Source organism: Microcebus murinus, chromosome 15 (genome assembly GCF_040939455.1).
Source record: "Microcebus murinus isolate Inina chromosome 15, M.murinus_Inina_mat1.0, whole genome shotgun sequence".
In the NCBI taxonomy this organism is placed as follows: domain Eukaryota; kingdom Metazoa; phylum Chordata; class Mammalia; order Primates; family Cheirogaleidae; genus Microcebus; species Microcebus murinus.
In genome coordinates, this window is record NC_134118.1 from 39,287,087 (window position 1) to 39,305,143 (window position 18,057).

At 34.0% G+C, this 18,057-nt stretch overlaps 1 protein-coding gene across 3 annotated transcripts in view; it reads left to right on the forward strand.

Moving 5' to 3' along the window:
• Positions 1-18,057, forward strand: part of IQCM (IQ motif containing M) — a 363,621-nt gene that overhangs the window by 189,384 nt on the left and 156,180 nt on the right. For all 3 annotated transcript variants that reach the window (XM_076010594.1, XM_012783746.2, XM_076010595.1), the window contains 2 exons: positions 6,822-7,020; positions 14,871-15,015. In XM_076010594.1, the coding sequence (XP_075866709.1) occupies positions 6,822-7,020; positions 14,871-15,015 (344 nt within the window). The remainder of the gene's footprint in view (positions 1-6,821; positions 7,021-14,870; positions 15,016-18,057) is intronic.

Consider the following 18,057-nt stretch of genomic DNA (forward strand, 5'->3'; position numbering starts at 1 on the left):
TGTTCTTTTACATTACACAGTACATGCTAATCTATTTCAGAAAATCTGAACAAAATTAAAAAGCAAGAAACAAATTATAATTTTTCCTTACATCTAATTTTTTTTTATAACCTAGTGTTTAATTAGGGATTTGTATCAGTTTTACTAGAGAAGTCATTGAATCAGAATCTATGAAGGCAAGTCTTGAATAGGAGTTCCTTGAAAATAATTGTTATGATTCTAATCCACTCTTGATTTAGAAATACTGAGTTAATATAACCATCAATAACATTTTGTCATGTTTCTTTCTAGCTTTATTTATATCTTTTTTTAAAAAGATACAGTCATATAATGCATATGATTTAACATCTTTATCCTTTTAATAACATGAAGTTATTTTAATTTCTTTTTTTAACTTTTCTTTTTAAATTGAAAGATAAAATTATATGCCTTTATTGTGAACATTGTGATGTTTTGAAGTATATATGCATGGTGGAATGAGTTAAATTAGTTAGTTAACATATGCATTACCTCACATAGTCATCGTTTTTGTGGTGAGAACATTTGACATTTGCTCTCTTAACATTTTTCAAGAATACAATATATTGTTATAGTAACTATAGTCACCATGTTGTACAATAGACCTCTTGGATTTATTCCTCCTACCTAAATAAAATTTTGTATTCTTTGAAAAATGTCTCCCCAACATCCTTCCCCCAACCACACCAGCCCCTTATAGGCACCATTTTATATCTCTACTTCTATGACATCAACTTTTTTGGATTCCACATATGAGTGAGATCATGCAGTATTTGTCTTTCTCTGTCCAGTTTATTTCACTTACCATCATGTCCTCCAGGTTCATCCATGTTGTCACAAATGATAGAATTTTCTTCTTTTTATGGCCAAATAGTATTCCATTGTGTATATATACCACTTTCTTTTCTGTTCATTCGTTGATGGGCACTTAGGTTGATTCTGTATCTTGGCTATTGAAGAGTAATGCTACAATAAATATAGAAGTGCAGATATTTGTTTGACATACTGATTTCTTTTCCTTTGGATCTATACTTAGTAGTGGGATTGCTGTATCATATGGTAGTGCTATTGTTAATTGTTTGAGGAGCTTCTATACTATTTTCCATAATGGCCGTACTAATTTACAGTTCTACCAAAAGTGTAATAAGGTTCTCTTTTTTCCACATCCTCGCCAACACTTGTTACCTTTTGTCTTTTTGATAACAGCCATTCTAACAGGTGTGAAGTGATACCTCATTGTGCTTTTAATTTGCATTTCCCTGGTGCTTAATGATGTTGAGTATTTTTTTATGTTCCTGTTGGATATTTGTGTGTATTCTTTTGAGAAATCTCTATTCTGATCCTTTGCTCATGTTCAGGAATTTTTGGTTGAGTATCATTAACTTGGTGTTTTGAGTCAGTTTCATTAACATATATGGAATAAGGTATTGATTGAAACATAGATACTCATATTGTATAGTTAGCAAAATTAGAATCATTTCATATTATGGCATCACTAACTTCTGTCTAGAAGACTGATAAATCCACTAGTGTTATATTATTTTAAAATGATTTTATGTGACAGAGATTTTTATATATGTTTAAATTTTGTTCCATATTATTTTATAGATAAAATATTCCACATTATTTTATAGATAAAATACCATGTGTTCTTAATTTCTATAAACTTATTATTCTTGTTGATTGATTAACTTATTTTCTATATTAAAATTTTCATAGGATTTTTTCCCTCAAGTTCTGAGGAGTTAGTTGAAGCCATTTATATACCACCTAAAAGATATTTTATTATCATTTATATACAGATAAAGGCAAACTGAAATTTATATGTTGAGTCAAAGGGAGTTTTCTTATATTTTAATTAGAAAATAAATACTAATCATAACCTAATCAGCTGATTAAGTTTCAGGATTCAATCCTGATCAACTCAATCTTAGATAATTAATTCTTAGTTTGCTGATTTTGGATTAAGCAGACTATCACATGAAATTGTCTGTTTTTGGACAAAAAAGTCCCAAATCCTGAATCAGTCCTTTTGCCTAGTCTAACAGGTTCATAGTTATGATATCAATTTAAACTGAAAAGCCTGTCCTCATATTCTTTTTCTTCCACTATAAATTATCAAGAAAATGCATTGTTCATAAGGTTACCATTCTTTTGATGTTTCTTTCAGAAGATGAAACTTATGACCTATAACTTGTGGCAAGAGCTTTGGCAAATGGGTGAGAAAGATAGAAACTACTTTCTGGTAATATGACTGAATGGTATAATATACATTTAGCATAAATTTGCTGTAATAACCAACAGTCTCAGAGTGGAGAGAAAAAGAGTTCTCTATTGAGGACATATATATTCATTGTTTAAGACTGTAGTCATTGATCACCTTGAAAGAAGAACATCTTATTGATAGTGAGGACATTGACAAATGTCAAGGTTTTTAAATTTTATCCTATAAAGTGTTTCTCATGACAGGTAATTTACTACTTGACAGATAATTTGCCTCTGAAATAAACTCTTTTAAAAAAAAATCAGTTGGCAAGTATTATGTTAGTCTTTTGGTATAAACATGAGTATGTGTATCAGTATGTATTGCCACAATGACATCACAAAACTTACTGGCTTAAAAGAACAACTATTTATTATTTCTCAGGAGGCAGTTATGAGGATCTGGTCCAGACTCAGCTGATTTCACCTGGTCTCACATGAGTGGGTACAGCTTGTCTCTCTTTTCCTTGTGTCCTCTCATCATTTAGAGGCTTGCTGGCTTGTCCTCATGTGGATGTAGGGTGCTGAGAGAACTGTGTAAAGCTTCTTCAGGCACATGTTCAGAACTGGCACATTATCACTTTCACTGGATTCTATTGGCCAAGAAATTCACAAGACCAGCTCAAAGTCATAGGCTAGGTAAATAGTCTCCGCCTCTCAATGAGCAGGGCTGCAAAGTCATACTGCAAAGATGTAGATTGAAGAAGGCATTAACTGGCCATCAATGCGATCAGTTTACCACAGTGTGCATCTGATACCTTTATATTAATAATATTTTAGTTATGTATTTAACTTAGGCCGAACTTTGTTTAGTCACGGCTTTTTATATTTTGGGCCTTGATAAATAGGACGGCCTGCAGTATAGTGTTGAATTAGATAAAAATATGGACTATTGTAGTGAGTTCAAGGATCTTGGGGTTGATTAAGATAAAGATATGACCACAAAGTGGCAGTAGCACACAACAAGCCTTACTTGGGCAGCACATGGACAGTTTTACATGAGAGGAAAAGTCTTTCACAGAAAAGGCCTTCCAGAGGCCATAACATGGAACCACTACCCAGAAGGGGAAGAAGGTAAGGAAATCCTGTGGGAGAGGGGAATTGGGAGGGGACTTAACATGCTAGGTGATGTCACTCAGCAGCAGGGTAGGGAGTCTCTGGGTCAGTGAGCTCTGAAAGGCAGCAGTGGCCTCAAGCCTTTTAGATGTTGGATGCAGTTTTATGGGGTATTTAAAGCAGGCAGGCTCTAAATGGCTAAAAATATGCTTACTTGGGCCGTGTCTAAGAATTTTGAGCGGGCTTTTGAGCTAATGATGCTAACCTAATGCGAAGAAGTACACAACATAGGGGGCAATATATAGGGGCCATCTTTGGCTTTTTAAAATAACATTTATATAACATCTGTATAGCAACCATGCCAAACGTACCTTGTCACTTCTAGGAGCCCTCCTTTTATATAGTGAAGAAGAAAATCTTTGGTATGGTCTTGAAGCCATCTAGGATACCCAAAAGATAAGTTAAAAAGACATTATACTTTTTTTGTTTTTTCTTAAATTTGGGACTTGAATTTGGTAAAAACAGTATTGAAAATTGTCAGAGGAAGCAAAATATGAGCAGTAGTCATAGGTGTCTTTTAAGTAAAAAAAGAAGTAACACAGGCACAAGTAACAGTCAATATTAGGAATACCAAATTTTGTAAGAAGTCAATTACAAAGAAGAAAAAAAGATTCAGAAGCATGAAAAAAGGAATATTTTGTGACATAAGGAACTTTTTGTTCTTTAGGAAAAATATATTGAAGGAACAGAATGGTTTTTCCTCTGTCAAATTAAGAGCACACATTGTACCAGAGAAGATATCAAATTTTAATTTTAATTTTACTTTTTTTGTATATCACCTATGTAACATCTTATAGGCAAGGATTCATAAGCATTTCTTTGTTTTATGATTAAGCACATCAAAATTCACCTTTGTCAACATTTAGTATATTTCATAGCTTTTTTCAAATTCATTATTTGTAAATACAATTTGCTTTCCATCAAGCCTTCTATAAATTATCCTACAACTTCAAATTTCTCTTTTCTTTAACATTCCAGTTATCTAGAGGTATAATACTGATCAAAGTCCATATATTTTAGGCCTAAGATAAAATTCTTTTCTTTTTCAATTGTTAAAAAAAACAAAACAGACAAAATACATCCGTCATTTTGTAAACATGTTTGCATATCTTCACAACTTTTTTACTTAATATACTTCCAATTGCTCATATTAACTACAGCTTTTAACCCAAATAACTAAATTAAATTGTCTTTTCATCTTTGTCTCTCTGTCTTTGTTTATGTCTCTTTTTTTGTCTGTTTCTGTCTCTGTCTCACGCACATGCACACACACACACACTTTTCAGAGGTGATTAAGAACTCTGTGCCCATTGAGACAACTAAGGAGTCCAGTAGATCCTAGTGGCCTAGAATTGGTGCTTCAGTAACACACATTACACATCACCTTAACATCACACATGTCCCTTTATGTTTACACCTATTGTTAGAAGATAAAGCCTTCCCTCACTTTTTGGCTTGGCTCTTTTGAGTATTTCTGTAACAATCTCCTTATTTCTTCTAAGAGAAAGGAGAAAAAGATATCAACTCAGAATCCCTTAGATTGCACAATAGGTCTTGAAGCTCTGCACAAGCCAGAAGTAACCATTACCATTTCATATGGATTCCTGCTTTGTCTCACACATCAAAGACAATTCATAAAAACTATTATATTAATCAGGCAAAAATTCTTTAGAGGATGGACCATCTTTTCAATGCCATTCAAAATCAATCTTAATTTAAACAAACAAACATAAAACTTTGTTTCCTGTTCACCTTTTCTGGTAAACTTTGTCTGTTTAATAATGTATCAATCCCTCAAGTGCACAAAATTATATATTTTTGACTCAGTAATCTATAAAAATTTTCTCAAGAGAAAGGTGGGGGTGGAGAATGAGAATGAGAGAAAGAATCAGTCACCAATACAAGAGAGCTAGTGTTATAAGAATATTGTACAAAGCAAACTTCCTTTGTTTTGCAAAGAGGGAAAGGACTATTTTTCCTTTACACACACAGACACTAAGAGAACTAGCAGCCTCAATCGTGAATCTTTACATATAGGTCAAAAATAAATACAGAGTACAGTTTTCTATGCTTCAGCAAATCTTACTGGTTCACTTGGGAGTAAGTAGTTCAGGGATTCAAAAAGAATCTTCCATTACTTATGAAATGTTTAAATCTTGGGCTGATCTCCATGCTACTGGGCATAAAATTATCTTTTGAATGTTATTCAAACTGATGTTCAAAAATGATATAATGTTGGTGGTTAAACAACATATGATATAGGACATACCAGAGAGATAACACAAGCTTCAAGACAAACTACAGAAAAGACAAATACAAAAAGACAGAACTATGATTTCATCTACCAATCAATAGATGGCTAGGCCAAATAAATCAAAATCAGATTCACTACATTTTAGTTAACAATAGAAGAAGAAAACTAATAGCCAAGTACAAAACAAAACAAGACTTGTTCAAGAACCAACTTAGTGCAGAAACCAAAACAGACTAAGAGAAAAAAATGCAAAAAGAAGATCAGCATGAGTCAGAGATTCACTCTGAGAATCAAGAAAATTGGGCCTGGGGTTCAGATTTGTATGCACAGTACACTTTTGGGGCAAGACTTAGCCTCTGGTGAGTGAATTGACTTGGGCATCTTAGTGGAACTCCAGCTGTGAAAGAGAGGCAGACAAAAACATTAAGAGTAGGAGGCATTTTTATATGCTAAGAATTGCAAGAGAACTAAACTTGGGACTTTGGAAGATTTGAAAAATCTGACCACCACCTAAAAATTACAACAAATATATAAAGGGAAAAAGCAGACACAGGGTTACTGAGATTACAGATAGTCCGTCCATGGTAGAAAATTTGCATTTTTCTCACATGTTATTCATCACTGGAAGGGTCATCCATGTCAACACTACAGTCCGATCATGGTTTCTAGTATGATTCTTCTCTTCTGCCGATTCTACAGTCCACAACCCTACCACAACACTATAGTGCTTCTCAACTGAGAGCATTTGGGTCAAAATTACTTTTGATGATGTTTGGTAAGGAGAATACCAGTACCAGATAATTAAGTAATATTGAAGTAGTCTTTAGTTTAAAATAGCTGCTGGGATAGGAAGATTACTCAAACTCACCTGCCCTGTGATGTGAAAATGTTTTCTTTTGAATAGTTGTAGAGAAACTTTGACAAATTCACTTTCTTTTGGATTTCTTCTCTACAGAAGTGTAATTTTATACACGCAATATTGATTCTGGCCTATTCAACCTTCTTTAGAAAAGCTTATTGATATATTCAGGTGATATCATGTATTGAATTCTATGTACAAGTTACACTATATTTCCTATTTGAATATATTTGTTATTGAAAGAATTTAAGACTGTTTGCAGAAGTGTTTTTCTAACATCTAAAATAAGAAATTTTTGTATTTTATTTTTAGGGTCAAATCTATTATAGATAAAGACAATACACTTGACAATAAAGTTAAAAGAATTGGACCACACTTAGACATCTTCCAACTGTTCCAAGAAAGAAAGAAATTCTTAATTACCAAAAAAATAATTAGATTGATCACTTTCATGCAGGCACATGTCAGGGGATTTCTTGAACGCAAAAGATTACAAAGAATAATGACCAAGGTAAGGTATGCATTCAATATGATATATTTAAAATTTCTCACGTAGATTCAATTAAGTAGAATTTTGAATAGTCACCTGGTCAATATGTCTATGATATTTCTAAGTAAAGTTCTACGTACTTTTGATTAAGAAAATGTTCTGAATAATCTGCTCTGATGACAATTATAGATTGTGCCAAGTTGGAGACTTTGAATAAAAAGCTTCACTTATCCCTAGCAGTTGTGGAACCACTTACTCTTAAGCCAGACTATCTTTGCACTAAAGTTAGTTTCTTTTTTGCTGTTTATTCTCTGTTTACAGCAACTTTACTACACTTCCCATACTCCTGGGTACTCTTGCAGAGCATAAATGTTCAATTTAAAGAGAACTACACACATAAATATCTACCTGGCCAATTTTTATAAACAGCAATTCCGACTTTTAAAATAAATCATGCAGACCAATTTTGCATGGGCAACTGCAGAAGAACCTGAGGGGATGGATCTTGGCAAACCTTTGAGAGAACCCCAAATGTCCTCACCCTTGAGGGCTAAAGTTACTAACTAATAAGGAATTTGGGAAACCAACTATCAAGAAAAGAATAGATCAGGAATGCCTACTCCAATTTCTTGCTCTTCTTGGAAGAGGCTTCTAAAATAGACTTGCAGTGGGCATCCTGAACACATTTCTCTGAGAAAGTGATGATATTGTTAGAGGTAATCCATTAGCTATCTCTGGGTGTAAATTTATACGTGTGTATATTAATATGTGTATAATATACATATGTGTTTCTATGATTAAACATGATAATGCATGTAAAACTATGGCAAGAAATAGACATTCCATATACTTAATCCTTCAGTAATTCTGTGATATAGCTGCTATATCTATTTGATAGATGAAGAAACTGAAGCAAATTAAGTCATTTGCTCAAAATCAAATAGCTAGTAAGTGACGGAGCTAGAATTCAAACCCATGTCTGTCTAACTTCAGTGATCATGCTTATTCTATATGTCACATCACCTACTTGAACTACTTAGCCATGCTGATTACTCTGTAATCTAATCTAAACCCATATCCCAGACCTATCTCTCTTGGTTGAGACTCAGGTAAGTCTTGAAAGGTCTTGTCAGGTAAGTCTTGAAAGTTAAATCAAACTCCATGTATCCTTAAATGAACTCATTTTCTTACTCCACAAAGCACTTCTTTTCTTATCCTAAGTTGATGAAATATTCCACCACCTAGCCATAAACCTGGAATTCTCTTAGGTTTTTTCAACTTATTCACTCTCACATTCAACTGGTTACCACCTTCATAACATTTCTTGAACTATTCTTCTGAGTTTCTTACTCCAGCTTCCATTCATCTACCCTTACACTGAGAATTGCAGTAGTCTCCTAATGGGTTTCCTTACCTACAGACATACTCTCATCTACTCTGTCTGCCATATGACATATAAAAATTCCACTCTGATTACCTTATTACATTTCTTATAATATTTTGATGGTCCTATATTGTGGATAGCATAAAGTATGAACTCTCTGACATAGTACACATGACCTCTCTGTTGTGGCTCTTGCCCTTTGCCTAGCTTCATCACATGATTCTCCCTCACATACTCCCTGTGCTTTAGCAAACCCCAAACTTTGATTGTTTTCTGTTATGTTTTTATGCTCTTTTCTAAGCCTGGAATACTCTTTATCCTTTATCTTCTGATAAACTATAAAGATCTTCCTAAAGAATATGCACGTAGACTACCTGCATCGAAGAGAGCTGATCTTTCCATTCTTCTGGTTATTACTGTACCCAGTTCTCTACGTTGTCATCTGCTGTTTACATGTCTGTTGTGGACAGTATGATTTATGTGACCTATTTGAGAATACATACTCTTTATTTTTGTATTCACAGTACCACATACTAACTTCACATATAATATACAGTATCTATCATTTTATATGTACTGATTATCTACTATTTTTCATGTTTTTTTTCTTTGTATATGTTTATATTCTTTATTTTGGCTAAATAGATTATAAACTATGTGAGTACAGGAGTCTTGTTTGCTATTGTATTCAAATGCCTAGGATAGTGCTTAGCATATGGTAGATACTCAATAAGTATCTTTTGAATGGATAAATTAATTCAACAAAATATAATTGTAAAAGTTTATCATGGTACTTTAAGTTCTATCTATATACATTTGATATATATTATATAATTGAATTATAGTATTTCTTTCTATAGAGAGAATTATAGAGTCATTTGTAATCTCTGGGACAAAAAAAAAATGGATCCAGAAAATGTAGGGTAAAAGAATGGGCTTAAAATGAGGATGCAAGGAAAGATTGATAAGGAAAATGATGCATTTCTCTATGGAGGCAAAATTTGAGATTAAAAGAATGGGAAGTACTTTTAAAGGATCAGAGCCAATATAAACTAGATTGTTGACTTTTATTTGGTTATAAAATTTGTTATGATCATTGATTTTCTTTTTTATTCCATCATTGGCATGGTGCTTTGTGTTGGATGGCTGCTTTGTTGATGTGTTTAAAGTTGTTTTGCCTACTGTTGAAATGCTAGTGGGAATGGCCTGCAATGCAATAAGTATAAATTTCCAGGGCTGTGCCTATGTGAAGGGTTGCTGTTGGGGGAATTCTTGATAGACTTTCTGCTCTAGAGACTGCACAGCAAATCACTGGATAATTGTCAGCACTGTGGCAATCTCTCCACTGGGAGACTTCTATAGTCATATAGCTTGACTGCCACTTCAGAGCTTGTTGCTGTGGACAGTGTCTGCTGGAATGTCACTTTAAGATTTCTCAAGGGACTGTACAATTTCCACCATTTCCTGTGAAACTCTCTTACTTTGAGTTTATTTGGAAATAATGAAATAACAGTGAATTATCATTCATACATCAGAAGACCTCAGAGATTGCTATATTTTATTATCAACATTATTTCTACCATTCAGAATGTACTTTTCCTTTAAAAATCTCTGTGTTGTTTGTTTATGTGTGTTTTGGTATAAGTAATAATGATATAAAAATCATAAAGACAAAACATTGTATTTTACTCAATGTAATGACTCTAAAATTTTACTTAATATTAATATTTTTCTATGAATATTTATAATTTAATTTAAAAATTTTAATCCTAAATTGATAATTCAGTTGCCTTATTGGCCCAAAATATTGAAATTCTATGATATTTGAATGGCTTATGGTTGCCATAAGAAAAAGTGTTTGGAATTGGCTTTAAGTAAATATTTGTTATAGAAATATTAATAAATTTAGAATAATCCTCAAAAAATCTGAGTTTTAATGTTACCATAGCAATATCCTATGCATAGCTCAATGGTCTTTAATATTTTGGGGGTTACAGAATTCTTTGAAAATTTGATATAAAATGTGAATTGTGTATCATTATCTTAAAAGAACAAAACAGAAACAGTAACAAAATCCTGAAGCCTATTGATGGACCCCCTGGCACAGATAACCTTGTATAGAATGGTTTTATTATATAAATGTGTTAGCTACCAGATACTTGGAGAACTATGTTCATTTATTCAACTATGTATGGTTGCATACATATATATGTTTAAAATTGATAATAATTACTATATACTCAGTCTAATTTCCTGCCTGGTGTATGATCACATAGAGCTTATAGTCAGGTGAGAAATGCAGACAACTAAGAAGTCATAGATACTGTTACAGCACTTAGAAAGACCACTTAACTCCAAGGGCTATCACTGGTATGGTGGTTGGGCAGTGACAATAAACTGATATCTGGAGGATGAGGGGTTGCTATATTTTGTCAAGCAGACTGGGAGACTGACAGGAACAGAAAGGATATTATCAGTAAACTTAGGTGAGATAGAATGTTCAGGGGACTTGGGGATAGGTGGAAGGACAATGGCAGTAGAAGAAGTTGAAAGTAGGGGTCAGATTAAGAATGTTCTTAAAAGCCACACTAAGGAGTTTAGGTTGTATGAGAATGGATGACTTTAAAGCAGATCAGTGATATGATTAGATTTGTATTTTAGAAAACTTATTGACTCTGGAATAATGAATTGGAGGGAGAAGGTGACGAAATGGAGGGAGAACAACTAGTATGCTTTTTTCATAATTGAGTGCATGGTGGTGATGGCTTGAGGTAGGGTTGGAGAAATGGACAGTTGATAGGAATTTGAGTTTGATTGGATTTAGAGATATGGAAGAAGATTGAGTCAAGAATGATTCCTAGGTTTTTGTCTTGAGCAATCTGGTGTGTCGTTGAGAAATTCAGAATTTAAAGGGAAGAGCAGGCAGGAGAGGGCGAAATAAAGGAAAGGAGGCACAGTCCAGTTTTCAGTACTGTGAGTTTGTAACAATTTGGGTTAATCCTGGAGACATCTGGAAAGTCATTGGGTATATAGGTCCAAAACTCAGAAAAGAGATTGAGCCATTGAGAAAGACTTAGGATTCATTAGTGGTTCTTGCATTTATTTTTCACTTTAACACATTTGAGGAAGACTATAAAACATCCTCACCCATAAAAGTAGCTCAATTTGGCAATGATTCTCATTATGTCACTGAGAAAGATGTTCCTCCAGGTGACTCATGGCTCCTTAATGCATTCAGGTCTCTGATCATTGCCACATTATCACAAGGCTGCCCCATACTGTACCATTAAAATAAACCCCACTCTGGTCACTCCTTATTCCACTTAACATACTTTATTGTTCTTCACAGCACTTGCTGCCACCTAACGTAGCTTTCTTTGTTTAATGGATGATTGTTCCTTCCCCTAGAATATAACTCCCTGAAAACAGGAATTTTGTCTTTTCTGTTCACAAGGTCTAGAACATTCTTGGCACATATTAGGAGCCTAAAACATGTTTTTGAATAAATTATTATTATTATTTTTTAAGACAGTCTCACTCTGTCACCCCAGCTAGAATGCAGTGGCATTGTCTTAGCTCACAGCAACCTCAAATTTCTGGGCTTATGTGATCCTCCTGCCTCAGCCTCCCGAGTAGCTGGGATTACAGGAGCATGCCACCATGCCTGGCTAATTTTTCTGTGTTTTGTACAGATAGGGTCTCACTCTTGCAAAAGAAATCTTCTGACAGACATAAGCAGAAAGATATTGAGTAGCATATTGGTGTGTGGTTGAGGTGTAGAGAACTAAGTTGGGAAACATGAAGGAATGATGAAGGCTGGATAGCTCCCCATACTCCCGTCAAATCCTGCACAGAAAGAGTCTGGTGCTGATGCTGAATTCTGGGTATTGCTGCCTCCATGAATGCTGCCTTTGAAAAATGAATATTGCTGCCCCACTTACTCTACCACACAAATAGATTTCCCACTGTTTCCTTTTTAAAAGCATTATTAGTTTACATTCAAAGTCTGGGGTTGGGGCAAATAGTGGATGAAATTCAGACGTCTGCATCCCAGCACCAGAAGAGGTGTGGATCTTCAGCATCGGACTTTTGGCTTCAACTTGTGGGAAGTGAATTCTGTTTCCCAGTAAGATTCATATGGTGAGAATGCTCAAAAAGGACAACCAATTCATTATTTTCTTTATAAGGACAACAGCCTATTGAACAAAGGCAGATTAAAAATACACATTAGAAGATGTTATTAACTGTCAAGAGATATTAGCAAGCATTCAGAATCTGCCATTGGATGGAAGAAAAAAGGAGAAGAGGGTAGTAAAATTGTACTAATTTGTTTCTCATTCAGGCAAACAAGAAATATCATTTCATTGATAATATTGATAAATTACAAAATTAGGTTTAAGTATAGTATTTGAAAATTTCAGAGAAGAGCCACAAAATCATGCAAAGATGAAAAATAAAATGATAAAAACAGCCTTTAGAGAATCACACAAAACAGAAAACAACATGACAGAAGGAAGAACAAGAAATATGCTAGGAAAGTTTACAAAATAGGTAGAAAACACTAAATTCAACTAAATTAACAGAAATACGGAGTATAGTTAAAAGCGTGGTCTATGGAATGTTCTTATTCTGGTTTCAAAACCAATTCTGCAACTTACTAGCTATGGGGCTTTGGAACAATTATTTAAATATTTTCTGCTTCAGTTTTTTCACTTATAAAATGGTATGCAAAGCACACAAAAGGAAAGTGGACTCAGAGGAAAATTTATAAATGTAAATACATTCTTTCTTTTCTTCAGCATATTATGGGGGTACAAATTTTAAGGTTGCATATAATGCCCTTGTTCCCCATCCCCCCTCAAGTCTGAGCTTCAAAGGTGACCATCCCCCAGATGCTGCACATCTCACTCATTATGTATGTATATACCCATCCCCTCCTCGTCCTCCCCACCTGCCTAACACTTGATAAACGTAATTCCCATGTGTCCACCCAGGTGCTAATCAGTTAATACCAATTTGCTAGTGAGCACATGTGGTGCTTGTTTGTCCATTCTTGGGCTACTTCACTTAGTAGTATGGGTTCCATGTCTATCCAGGAAAATACAAGGTGTGCTATATCACCATTGTTTCTTAGAGCTGAATAGTAGTACTCCATAGTATACATATACCACACTATGTATACCATAGTATACATATACCACATCCACTCATGTATTGATGGGCACTTGGGTTGTTTCCACAGTTTTGCAATTGTGAATTGTGCTGCTATAAACATTCGAGCGCAGGTATCTTTATTGTAGATTGTGCTTTGTTCTTTTGGGTAGATGCCCAGTAGTGGGATTGCTGATCTACTTGTATCGCTTGAGGTATCTCCATATTGGTTTCCACAGAGGTTGAACTAGTTTGCAGTCCCCACCAGCAGTGTAGGAGTGTCCCTATCTCTTCACATCCACACCAATATTTATTATTTTGGGACTTTTTGATAAAGGCCATTCTTACTGGAGATAAGTGATATCTCATTGTGGTTTTGATTTGCATTTCCCTGATGATTAGAGATGTTGAGCATTTTTTCATATATTTGTTGGCCATTCTTCTGTCTTCTTTAGAAAAGTTTCTGTTCATGTCCTTTGCTCACTTTTTGATAGGGTTGTTTGATTTTTTCTTGCTGATTTTCGTGATAATTCAAGAAATCAAGAACAGGAAGATAAACCTATTTTTTTAAAAAAGGAATTAATAAAGATAAATACAGAAATTAATGAGCCAGAAAATGTAAAATGTAAAAATAATTGAATTCATAAATAAAATGGAACTGGGTATTTAGAAAAGAGAAAAATAAATACTGAAAATAGATGAATTTTTAAAACTTTAATTTTTAAAAAAACTGTTGTGGTCAACTGTAAAAAATGCATATAGAAATAGAGAAGAATGTAGTCACAGGTAAAATAATAGAAAAATTTTGCATGTATGTTGGAAAGGGTTAATTTTTTAATATTCAAAGAGATTTTAGAAAACAAAGAAACCTGAAAAAGCCCAGTGAAAAATAGGTAAAAGAGATGAATGTAGTTTTCAAAGGAAAAAAAGACAAGCTCTGAGCACCCAGAGCAAACTGTTTAGGCAAGAATCATCCAGTACAGAATAATGCCTTAAGAAAACTTATTTTTTCTCTGCTGAGTTGGCTACATAATTTAGAAATCTGAACACCAACCTAGGAAGTGTCTGTAAGAGTAGCCATCATTGGAACCTATATTGTAGGGTAAATATGAATAATATCTGATAACAAAGGAAATCATAATGAAGCTCTCTGAACTTTAGGGAAATTATATTACTCTACAATGCATATATTTAACCAACCTAGGCAATAAAGAATAAATACAGCCATGATCTCAGAAATTGGGGGAAATAGATTACATGAAAGGGGCAAAGTCAAATTAAATATAAGTAGCAGAAACATATAAGGAGCTTTTCTGTCTATATTACTGTTTTATAGGTTTTGCATCATGGACCTAATTTGAAAGCAGTTGTGAACATGTATTGTAGAACAATCCACCGTGTTAGACATCGACTTGGTCTTTGGAGAACAAGACAAATTATAAATTTATCAGAGCTAGAGGAATGGATGGACAGAAAAAAATGTAAGTGTTACAATCATTTCTGGTTTGAATTTAGGTTTGGAATTAATTTAACCATTGAAATTTTACATGTAATTGCCCACGGAAACAGAAGGTAGACTATATTTTTACATTGCTGTAAGCAATTTGAGTTTTAAAGTTGCATATTGTATATTTGGACTAATATTTTAGGATCCTCTATAAGCAACAGAAAACTTATTCTAGCTAACTAAAACTAAAAAGGAAATTTAAAGGGAGAATATCAGAAAGATAGCTAAAGAATCAGATTTCAGACAGAATGTAAACCAGAACTACTCCAGAGATCTAGGGAACAGGAAATAAGAGACAATCTCTATTTGTCTCTAGGGGATAGATAAGCTTTATATAAACTTAAAGATTTTTTGTTCCTTTGCTTTATATTCAAATACCAGGGAGAGAGCAACTGATTGATGTAGCTTAAATCTGAAGTCCAACACTTTGCAGGAAGTGGGTAGGGAATCTTGCTTGAGAGTTGGAGAGGCTGTATCCATTGGAGGATGGGTAGCTCCCCAAAGGGAAATTAAATGTTGGTACCAGAAGAAGAGTTAACGGACACTCAGCAAACTAAACTACACATTCCTTATTAGTGTTAGAATTCTATTTATAGAACAAAGATACCAGTTTATATCTTAACTTTCAGAGACCCAATTTCTATTTCTATTTAATCAATTCAATATTGGTTAGGGTTAGAGTAGATTATTACAGTTTCTTGACTAAAAAAAAATAAATGCTCTAGGTAAATTATATTTAATTGGAATCATCTTATTGCTTTATAAGGCAAAAATGCTACATTTTTGGTAGTTTCAGCTAATCATAAAATTTTACATTTAGGGTTCTAAGTTCCATGAAGACAGGATATGCTTGCTTATGTTTATCAATGAATACCCACTGTCTGTGTTTACCAATGAATACCCACTGTCTAGCATATGACTAGTTTATCAGAAGGGCTCAAAAATATTTGTTAAAAGGATAGTTTTCATTAAGCTTATTAGTTATGACAAAATTTTGTGCCAAAAGATATTTACCAATAACCAGAACTCTTTGAGTTAGAATGGTTCCTTTTCTGTGGCTAGAGGTAGAGGAAGGAAGACACCAGAAAGGGAGGAGTGTGTGGGGGGGGGGGGAGAAAGAAAGAGAGAGAGAGAGATATTCCACATAAATTAGAGGGCTCAGTTAGATCAGTTCACCCAGTCCAACAGCCTGGTTTCCAGAGAAAGGAACAGACAGAAAGGAGCAAAGTGTCAGAGAGATGGAAAGAGGAAGAGGAAAGAAGAAAGAGAAAGCAAATGAGAGAGAAGGCAGAGAAAGAGAAGACCCTTCTCCCATTAGGAAGCTACTGGGACTCCTTTTACTTAGAGTCTTCAGAGAGAGAGAGACTGTCATACCCGTGTGCACTCCGGACTTTTGTTCATAAATTCTGTACTCCCTAGTACAAAATTCAGTAAGTTATTCTTAATACTCTTGTGAATAGTAGTTTTATATTAAGTAATATAATATGGATGTACAAATTTTGTAATATTTATCAAAATATATACTAGTATGTATGAGGACCTTCCAGTTATTACGCTGACTACCTTTTCTTTCCCACCCACTTTAATTTTTAGCCATGACTTCCAAATCACGTATCCTTTTCAAAGTGCTCCCACTGTTTTACTCAGTCTTCATACCTAAAACTGTTACTAAATTCATTTTTAACCTTATAGAATATTGCTTATTTTTCTTGGCTTTACTTTTTTCCTGTGATTTCTCCCCCATGATATGCAACTACAGATTTCAATATTTTTGCATCTTCAAATAACCTCTCTGTTTAAAAGAGAGAAAAAAAAAGAAACTAATGCGATTTCTGTTTTGCAGCCTGGACTCTGGTAATTTCTATCTGGGAAGTTCTTTGAGTAAAAGTCTTAAAGAAAGTGAGGGGTGAGCCTGGTGGATCTACAGGGGAATAATGTTCTACAGGAGCAGTAAGCACAAAGGCCTTAATTTGCAGGCTGCTAGTATTAGAGGAAACCAGGAGATTAATATTACTGGAATGAAGTTTTCAAGTGAGAGCACAGCAAAATGAAATGGGCAAGGTAGTGGAGAGCATAGGTTGGGTCAGACTTTATGGACCATCACATTTTACCTTGAGATAGTTGGGAAGCCATTGGAGGATTACGAATAGAGGACTATGATACCACGTACGTTCAACACATCACTGGTAGTTTTGTTGAGAATAGGCTGACGTGAGGCAAAGACAGAATAAAGGAGCCCAGTTTGGACAGATGCTTCTCTGTCCAACATAGGATATGAACAGTAGAATAGAATTAGCTAAATGAATAATTTAAAGAATTACCAGCCAAAGTATCCATTTACATTGAGGGTTAAAGTAACTCTAGAGTCCACAGAGTTTGCAAGTTCTTATTTGTCTTCATGTTCCTTAAAAAACTTTTCATCCTTTTTATGTTTTGATTGCTGATTGGGTGATACTTGGCAGATATCTGCCTTTTAAAACATCTTTTAATGATCAGAAAGTTTCATTAATTTTCATGATTTGTTTTATATTTACCCTGATTATACCAGCCTAGATTATTAATTATGCTAACATGGTGCTGGAAGTTTGCTTATAGGACATAATATACAGGTTAAGGGAATTGTTATCTATTAATATAGTCACAAAACCATAATGTTAATAAATGCATCAATCTGATTATGAGAAACATCTAAAATTGATTAATTCAAGGAAAAACTAATAAAGGTATATATACTTTTTCAAAGAGAAATATATTTACTTAAACATAGAAGTAAAAATTGAAATTCTTTTTGTCATAGATGGAGTTTCTCTAAAATCAGACCCTAGACAAGAATTCAAGGACAACTAATTTATTTGGGAGTTAATCCCAGGAAATGCTGTTAGTGGAATGGAGAAGTGAGACAGGGAAGGGCTGGGAAGTCAAAAAAGTGTATTATCAAGGAAATTATGATGTGGACAACTGGAGCGTAAACCCTATATGAACTCAAGAAAACATTGTAGCCAACTTATCTTAAGTG